At 36.4% G+C, this 10,165-nt stretch overlaps 1 protein-coding gene across 1 annotated transcript; it reads left to right on the top strand.

Annotated features, from left to right (window-relative positions):
- Positions 1-6,435: 6,435 nt before the first annotated feature.
- On the top strand, positions 6,436-8,781 carry LOC115986410 (L-type lectin-domain containing receptor kinase IV.1-like). Its single transcript, XM_031109405.1, has one exon. It carries the CDS (start codon positions 6,462-6,464, stop codon positions 8,490-8,492), a length of 2,031 nt encoding a protein of 676 aa, XP_030965265.1. The 5' UTR covers positions 6,436-6,461; the 3' UTR covers positions 8,493-8,781.
- The last annotated feature ends 1,384 nt before the right edge of the window (positions 8,782-10,165 follow it).

The following is a 10,165-nucleotide window of genomic DNA, read 5'->3' as shown; positions in this document are numbered from 1 at the left end:
TGCTTAGGGGTCGACATGATGCTCAATCCAGATCGTAACTTGGTGATACATGCTCTCAATATCAAACCATGGAGAAACCTATCGTGGCATATGGACTCTCCAACGCTATACTCACGTCATCATGCTGTTGGACTGCCATAAGTTCACTAACATACGGCTGGAGCCACGAACTTTCAAGGTAAGTCATTACGTCGCTATCTTTAAATTTATTTTGAGTATATGTTACTCTACTATGCTCATATCACTTAGTACAAATTACTTTAATATTATATCACATTCATCATTCAATTAAAACTATCGCGTTAAATATATATTACTTTATCGCAACCATTGATCGAAAATTATTATGTGAAACATATTGTTTGTTTCAACCATCATTATGCTTCTTATACTTTGGAATTTGTCTATTTTGTAGGCATGAAACTCCTTATCATAACTCCTTGCAACTAAAAACATCAATATTATCCTAATCGCTAAAGGAAATCCTTCTTGTACCAACCATTGAACCAAGTAGATTGGCGGTCATCCCTTAAAGAAGCTTTGTTGCCATTGAAGCCATGGCAGCCCCACACATATTCAAGACCATGGTGACTCCATCATGTTGCTAGAATCATTATATTCACATCAATGAAACCCTTGGAATCTCAAGCATTATCAAGGGTATCAACTATCTCACACTTGGGGGGCTTATGATCTAAAGTGCCTGATCAATCTAACATCCCTACATCCAGGGACATTTGTCTTGAAAAAGAAGTCTATAACAACAACTATTATTGTCTAGCCATGGCAAAAGGCGAAAGTCTCATGAAACCAATCAACGGCAAATGGTTGGAGCTATGTCATACTCAATAATCATATTTTCTGCAAAGTGCTTTGGGAATAGAGAGTAAGCATTATCTTTACTCTAAGACATGAATATCTTACATTTATTTCAAAACTATAAATACCCCTTGTGATAAATTAACCAATTAATTTAGCCAAGTGAATTAATTAAGTTAATTAACATGCAAATGCGTGGTAGCACAAATAAATCACCAATAAACTAAGTATGCAGCCGAAAATAAATTTGACACAGTGATTTGTTTACGAATGGGGAGAACCAATACGACAAAAACTCCACCGGGTGATTTTAAGGTCACCACTCCCTAAATTCCACTATTATCACAACAAATGGTTACAAGTAAAGGAATCCCAGTACCTTATACCAACCTACAGTTGAACCCTTACCCCAATACCCAATTGGACTTGTTTTGTAGTGACAATTTCTCCTTTTGATGCATGGCTCTCAGTATGTGACTAACCAGTTGCGTAGATCCCAGTACGCAACTTCAATCACCAACTAGAGAAGTTTGTTGGCTGTAAAGTTTTTCAGTTTATCCCAATGATGAAGATCAAGAAGATGCTTTGTCATAAAACCCTACGGTGCACAAACACAGCAACTTCTTCACAAGAACGATGAACTAGGGAAAAACTGTACTCCAGTCACAAATTGCTTGAACAAACTTTGCTCAACATTTGTGCAATTTGTGTACACTTTGACGGCCCTTAAAATAATCCTTTTATATGTCTAGGGTTGTGAGAAAAGAAAACCCAAACATATAATCACGGATTGGAGTCAAAACAGAATGGAATTCTATTTTTCATAAACCTCGACAGATACCTTATCTGTTAAGCTGCTGTAAAGCCATGAGGCTGAACAGCTCTTTTAAGCTCGATAGATGGCTAGCTGTCGAGCTTTAATGACAAGCACTTTTCAGCTTGAATCTTGGACAAACTTGCATGGCTTCAAAGTTTCTTGAAGTATTAAACACATCCTAGATCTACCCAAATATAAGTAAAGTACGTTTTGTCAAAGAATTAGCCAATTACATAAAATAGTAACATATGTTCCTAACAAGTGAATCACATATGTCCTAACAATCTCCCCCTTTGGCAATCCGTGATAAAACCATAACAAACAAATGAACATATGAGAGAAATCATAAATCACTAAACTCATATTCACTTGTTGAATACAATAAAATCTATCCTAACATAAACTCTTGAAAAACTTTGCAAGAAGAGAGTTTATGGCAAGTAGACTTTGACAACCTATATATCTGAAACACTTTAAACAAAACTCATCAAGGCATCTTTGTGTGAAACAGAAATAATAGATTGCATACAAGTAATAAGAACCATGTGTATAAAAAAAGAAAAGAAACAACACATGCAAGGATAGGTGTGTATAAAGAAAGAAAAGAAACAACACATGCAAGGATAGGTGAAAGAAATATACATCAACATATAAAGAAAATAAGTACAATGTATGTCAATAATGGTCACAAGACCAAAGGTACAAGAATAAATGTATCTAAAGTAGAGAAAAGAAAAAGATACAAGTAATCCTCACTACATCCCTCAAAACGCACTCTCCCCCTAACAAAAATCTCCTATGCTAACCCTCCCCCTAAGTATGACTACTCTCATAATCAAAACTACTCCCCCTTTTTGTCACGAGTGACAAAGGGTAAGAGTGTCAAGTAGACATCTTGTCATTGCTGGGTGAGCTAGCATCGCCGTCATCCTCATCATCAGAATTAACATTATCATTATCATCAGCATCATCAGCATCACTCTCATCCGCAGGGGCTACAGGAGTGGAAGGCATAGTATAACCACCCATCTCAGCCTGACGTCGAGCAATGCATCCAACACGGGTGTTCACCTAACACAACTCATCATTGAGAGTGTCGAGGTGAGCATCCATGTGCTGAAGCTGTGCCATAATGTCCTCTAAAGTCACTCCGCTCATAGAAGAGGAGGGAGCGGATGTGGATAGAGCAGAAGGAGTGGGAGGAGCTGCAGTACTAGACTGACTCAATCGAAACTGCGCCTCGCTCCATTTAACAGTAGCGTAGTTAGTAACACACATAACGGGGAAGTGGTCAAATGAGGGAAAAGGAACAGAAAAATGGCATAAAATTCGCGTGATAGCCGAAGGAAAAATGAGCTTATCATGGGTAGCTGTATCCCTATACATATCCATAATGGAAAGAATAAAATGTGAAGGAAAATCAATAGTAAGATGCTCTAACAAGGAAAGCAAAAATCGAGCACGAGGCTCTGTGATAGAGTTATAGTGAGAAAGTGGGTGCAAAACAAAAGTCATCACCATGTTCATGAATCTAGGACCTTTAGCAAATGCCTTACATGGTGTAAACTGACAATCACCCCAATCAGAAGGACGTTCACAGAAAGCAGAGATCATCTCGTCTTTGGACACAGTCCTCAGACACTCACATCCGGGGTAGTCAGGATGCCTTACCCTTGAAACACGAAGCACATCTGCAACAAACTGCGGTGTGACAACAATGCGTGTACCTCGAATGCGAATAGAAAAGAGAGGTACTGAAGAATCGAGTCTATGCATGTTGAAGTAAAACTCCTGAATTAGCACGAATGAACATGTGATTGGGACGTCACACAGTGACTCCCAACCCCTACTGTGAATGACATCGAGAAGGTCAGTGTCGGCGAAGTCTGCCAAAATGACTCGGCGTTTCGAATGAACACCTCATTGAGAAAAGTTCTCTGAGAAGTCCTTTCGGGCAACCTCATCACGGAATCGAATAGAAGAAGGGGTAGGATCAGAAGACGAAGTGGATGCCCTAGAATGCAAAGGGTTCTAGGATGGAGCAGACTTATGTTTTGGTGCCATTGACACATTAACGTAAACTAAAGAGTGAGGGGGAAGAAAGAAACACTCAGAAAAGCTCCAAACAGTTCAAATATAGCAAGTATATTGAAAAAGGAGTACGTATGCATGGAGAATGTATGAACATGTGACATGCAAAAGAAATTGCATCATGGGCTCAGTCCTATCCAAACCTATCAGTACATAATCAGTTTAACATATATAACACACATCTAAATGCATGAAAATATAGTTATAATGCATGTGTGATGCAATGCATGAGGTTTTAAACTCATTTAATTAAAAACTCATCCCAAAATTTCAACAAAAACTTAACAATTTTGAAAAACCCCAAAACCTAGGTCTAAATGCATGAAATGCATGAAAAAATGAGAGAAAAAGAGATCATACCAAGTGATTTGAAGCAAGGAAAGGCTGAAAATCACGTGGGTTGAAGGTTTTGAGAGAGAAGAAAGTGTTTGGGAGGTGAATAGGCGTGGATAGATTGAGAGAGATTGAGAAAATTAGGATCAGATCGCGCTGAAGCCTATATATAGATCCTTAGTAATTCTCGACAGATAGAGGTGTCGAGAGGTATCGAGCCTAGTGTTGAGAAAATAGAACGTCGATAGATGCAGCTGTTGAGAGGTGTCGAGGAAGAATTCATCAGACACGATCAAAGAAGCTCGATTGATCCACCAGCTGTCGAGAAGCTATTGAGGGTCCAAGAACTTTCTCAATTGATCCACCAGCTGTCAAGACAACTATCGAGATTGCGATAAGAAACAACTTAAGATCTCAACAGAAAGGCCAGGTGTCGAGAGGTGTCGAGGAGGTATCGAGGTTGCTTAAAATCAATTTTTCAAGAAAGGAAAAACATAGATATGAATGCAATCAAGCATGCAACTCAACCAATAATCCAATCAACATTTTAAACTCTCAAAAACATCTTTCAACAACAATTTTTAAGCACATGGATCCCAAAACACACACACACACAAAACAAGTCTAACCAATTTTATATTTCAAAAACAAGTCAAGACAGTTTAGTGAGCATACATTAACTCATGTAAACTTTGTGATGGCCAAATCACATTGTACCTGCACATGTATCAAGAGTAGCAAAGAATACTGCGTGTTGTGTGTGAAAAACATTGCAAGATTGCATAAGTGTATACATGTTATGACGATTTGAGATATGAGAAAATCACTTTAACACACACACACACATACACACAGAGACAAATACATGAAGTTTTACAATCCTCTACTAACAAAATGAAAAAGAGAAAATGGGCTGATAAAAGATAAAGCGAGAACTAAAACTCTAAGGTAAGAGTAATAAAGTGAGAGAGAGTTTGAAACAATGATAGAAAAGAGAAAAATGAGGGGAGGGAGAGAGAGAGAGAGAGGCAGAGAGCAACAGATAATACTTGTAGTGACTGTGAGTCGAGGTGTTGAGGAGAACAGAGTTGCCAACACTATTGAGAAGCATAACAAATTGTCACAATATTTTCACAATAACTGAGATGTTAGCCCATTATAGGTCAAAATAAAATTAATAAAATATTAGACTGGGACCACCATAATTAAATACAAGGGTGTTGTGAAAATATTGTGAAATTTTATTGTGTGGATAAAATTTCTCTAATTTTTATTGTTACGCTTTTAATTTTTTTGTTCAAGGGATTAAGGATTAGGGATTATGTTTGGGGTTATGATTATTTTCGGGATTCTCAAGTCAAAGTGGTCAATATTTTTTTAGGTAGACAAAACATTTTAGTTTTAAAATAATTATATATAATTTTTATTTTGCAAGTATAGTTTAAGGATCCTATAGCATGAAAAAGAAACCTTCCCAAGATACACCTCCCCAAAATCCTGTATACACAAGTATCTTTTGCGTTGAAAATTTTAATTGCTAGAAATTTTCTTTTGTTCATTTCAAGCAATGCTAAGGTCCTAGAATACAATATTCTAAATTGGTGTGCTATGGAAAGATAGAGTCAGTATACTTTGCGTTTATGAAGTCAAAAAGGGATTCAAACAACCATTTTTCGTGTTCTTACTTACCATGTGTGGATTAAGAGAAATGTAGGTAGCATAAGACTAAATTCAGGGTAAATGAAACTATACACAAGCTCATCCTATCTGATGTAACAGAAAATTTGGCTTCATGGAAGAAAGTAAAGGCTACTGATTCAATTAGAATATTCCTTCTAGTATTTTATTTTTATTTTTATTTTTATGTTCGTTCATTTTGTTTATGACAAATTGTACTTTCTACATTTTTGGTTTTGTCTAATATAAGAGGTTTGCAGCTTGTGATATTCAGTTAATAACTTATAACTGTTTTTGTAGCTTGCTAGCAGTGTGTAATCTTGTTTTTGAATGAAATGTTATTCAGAAAAATATATTTAAAAAAAAAAAAAAGGAAAAACTCATGCCTCTTTTGTACTTAAATGATGAGAATGACTCCGGAGCCATCAAAATTGCAAAATTACAAAATCATTTTCCTTGTCATATAGTTGGCGGCTGAGAAAGATTATTATGACTGCCTCACCCTCCCTCACATTAGGGTGGACCCACTCCATTCTAAACATTTTGAACAAAAAAAAAAAAAAATCGGGCCGAAGAATGAAAAAACGAAAAAAGAAAAAAAGCCCACTCCTGGGAAGTCTCTCGGCTTTCTCGTTAATTACATATTTTTCTGGGAGTTTATGACATTTTAAACAAGCAAAAGCTCTGTATTCTCGGAGATGAACCTTTTCCCCACTTTTTCTTAATGGCGACTGTGGTTATATCACTTCCCTTTCTGGTAACGCTCTACTTCATCTTTAAACTTCGATTCATGTCTGCTCAAAATGACCAGTTCATCTATAATGGCTTCAATCAAACAAATCTGCGTCTAGATGGAATTGCAAAAATCCACTCCAATGGTCTATTGCAACTCACCAACACTTCAAACCAACAAGTTGGTTATGCTTTCTACCCACTTCCTTTAGAATTCAACAGTTCTTCTTCTTCTTCTGTTTTACCTCGGTCTCTTTCATTTTCCACGAACTTTGTATTTGCAATAGTCCCTCAAATGCCAATGTTGGGTGGTCATGGCCTTGCCTTCGTCATTAGTCCCTCGCAGGAATTCACCTATGGTGTAGCCAGCCAGTATCTAGGAATCTTCAATACCTCAAATAATGGCAGTCCAACAAACAACATATTAGCCATTGAGCTTGATACTGTTAAAAGTCCTGATGTACAAGATATAGATGGTAACCACGTGGGAATTGATGTGAATGGTCTGGTATCAAATGAATCAGCTCCTGCAACCTACTTTTCTGGTCAAGAGGGCAAGAACAGAAGCATGGAGCTGATGAGTGGCAACCCAATGCATCTTTGGATAGACTACAACGAAACAGAAAAGTTACTGAATGTAACACTAGCCCCGACCAGCATCCCAAAACCAAACCGGCCTCTCTTGTCAAAGCACATTGATCTGTCCCAATATCTTTTGGAATCTATGTATGTTGGTTTCTCTGCAGCCACTGGTGCAGTTGCAAGTGACCACTATATTCTTGGATGGAGTTTTAATAAAAGTGGACAAGCACAAAGCCTTGATATTTCGAAGCTTCCTCAACCTCCCCGACGGAGGAAAAGTAAAGAGAATCCAGTAAGAATGATCATAATTTCTCTCATAGCAGTTGTGGTTGTGCTGGTATTGGTCACTGGAGCAACTATTATTTGGAGGAGGAAGAAATATGAAGAAATACGTGAAGATTGGGAAAGCGAGTATGGTCCTCACAGGTTCATCTACAAGAATCTCTTCAAAGCAACCAAGGGTTTCTCAGACAAAGAGCTTCTTGGAGCAGGAGGTTTTGGAAAGGTTTATAAAGGAACACTTTCTTCTTCCAATAGTCAAATTGCAGTCAAGAAAGTCTCCCATGATTCAAAACAAGGGATGAAGGAATTTGTGGCTGAAATCATTAGCTTGGGCAGGCTGAGGCACAGGAACTTGGTGCAGCTCCTAGGATACTGCCGGCGAAAGGGTGAACTCCTCTTGGTCTATGATTATATGCCCAACGGAAGCCTTGACAAGTTCTTATATGGAAATGAAAAATCAAACCTTGATTGGCTTCAACGATTTCGAATCCTCAAAGGAGTAGCATCTGGCCTTCTCTACCTCCATGAAGAGTGGGAACAGGTTGTTCTACACAGAGATGTAAAAGCAAGCAATGTTTTATTAGATGCTGAATTAAATGGAAGGCTAGGAGATTTTGGCCTTGCAAGATTATGTGACCACGGTACCAATCCTCAAACAACCCATGTGGTTGGGACTGTAGGTTATTTGGCTCCAGAGCTTACTAGAACAAGAAGGGCAACAACTTGCACTGATGTGTTTGCTTTTGGGGCTTTCATGCTTGAGGTGGCTTGTGGAAGGAGGCCTGTAGAGCAACAAGGACTTACTGAAGAGGTAATATTGGTTGACTGGGTGTTTGAGTGCTGGAGAAAAGGATCTATCCTTGATGCAAGTGATCCTCGATTGGAAGGTAATTATGTGGTTGAGGAAATGAAGTTGGTTTTGAAACTAGGCCTGCTTTGCTCACAGTCAATGCCAGCAGCTAGGCCTAGTATGAGGCAAGTGACACAGTTTTTGGATGGCAATGCTAATCTGCCAGAATTACCAAATGAAGGTGGTTGTTTTGGTACATTTAAAGGTAATGAAGCATTTGATTTCTTATTGTCGATTCCGTCAACATCTGGCAAGTGTTCTGCTGCTTCCTTTTCTAGCACTGATTCAATCCTCATATGCGGTCGCTGAATTAGTTGCGTATCATGCAATTTTTAGAATAGATTTTGGATCAATGCTTGGGATAGTTGGGACCAATTCGACCAGTGGCAAATTGAAAACTTACTGATTGCTTGGGGTTGTAGAGAAGTGAAAATAGAAACTTTTGAAGCATATGTTGTATATAGTCCCTTTTGCTTAATATAGAAACTGCAGTTAGTTATTAGTCTAGTTATCCTCTACTTAGTACTACGATAAGATTAGTTCTATTGTTGTAAGCTGTATAGATCAATATTTATGTAGTGTATTGCAGAAATCGGATTAGGCGTCTCTTTAAATTTTAGAATACTGAAAGTCCACAGCCTGTGATTGCTCTCCTTTAAGAAGGCATCATCCATTAATGAATAATTAAGTAATTGTCTATTATATTAAATTAATGGTTAAGGTGAAAACATAAGCAGGATTTCCATAATGTGAAATCTAATGTTAACGTGAAAACTTTAAACCCTTGGGCTCCATTAATTACAAATAACTTCTTGTATATTAAGATCACTAGTCGCTAACCTGTATTATGCACGAGATTAGTTAATAAAAATTAAATATATTTATTTTATTTGAAGGTATATTTATTTGAAAATGAATGAAATCATCAATTAATCAATCAATATATATATATAAAAGCAAAGACCTCTTGTGATGGTGCATGAAGTCTTGTCACATGGCACTCTAATGTTGCATTTAGCATTTTTTACCTCTTTTCATTAAGTTTTTTTTTACATAGATCATAATAACTTATTTTTACTATTATATAAATTTATCATTTTTTACCTCTTTTTATTAAGTATTTTTTATTGTTACCCAATAGATCATAGTAACTTCTTTTTACTATTATATCAAATATGAGTTGTTCTTGACAATTAGACCAATTTGGCCATAAGTTATTCACTACAAAATGGACTACCTTTTAAATGTAGACCAAACCTTATGAAAAACTCAAGTCCAGTTATTACCTTACATATTATGACCAAAGTTTGACCCTTCCCACATGTAAATCAAAGCAAAAACTCTTACTCTCCTACAAACTCTCTTCTTCTTCCCCCACATATAGATGATACTTCTAGAAAATCTCATTATCATGAAATCATGTCTCCATTTTTCCCCAATTTCAATTCAATATGCTTTTGTCTATTAATAATGTTCTATGCAATTTATGCAAACAAATTCTCTGTCATCGTCCAGTGCAACAAAAATATATATAAATCTTGAGACCCCTGAGGTTGTTGAAATAATTGACAAGTGCATATTTCTAAAATTTATAATAATAGAAAGTCTAATAAATAGCATATACTATACTATCTCACAAAATGCCATTAACTTAATATTTTCTTTTAAAAAATTCAATGATAGGAATGGTAAAAAACACGATCCTATACAAGAAATACCAAAAATACATGCAAAACAATTTTCATAGGAGGATTTATCTTTAAATAATATGAAGACAATAGTAAAGATAAAATGCAATGAGTGAGATCCTACAAAACAAATTTGTTAATCATTTCAAATTATACTCATCATTTACGTAAAAAAATAATAATACATCATATTATTTATGTTAAGAAAATAATACAAATTAATTTCAAAGTTCATTGCAAGATGTGAACTGCTAGGGTATTGCAACAATAAGTAACGTTGATACAACAATGAAT

The sequence above is a fragment of the Quercus lobata genome, chromosome 1 (assembly GCF_001633185.2).
Source record: "Quercus lobata isolate SW786 chromosome 1, ValleyOak3.0 Primary Assembly, whole genome shotgun sequence".
Lineage (NCBI taxonomy): Eukaryota > Viridiplantae > Streptophyta > Magnoliopsida > Fagales > Fagaceae > Quercus > Quercus lobata.
Note: the sequence above shows the minus strand (reverse complement) of the source record. Positions and strands in the feature narration are given on the sequence as shown.

What these genes read in the sequence shown, in the direction of transcription:
- LOC115986410 (XM_031109405.1), top strand. Translation starts at nt 6,462, where the DNA reads ATGGCGACTGTGGTTATATCACTTCCCTTTCTGGTAACGCTCTACTTC.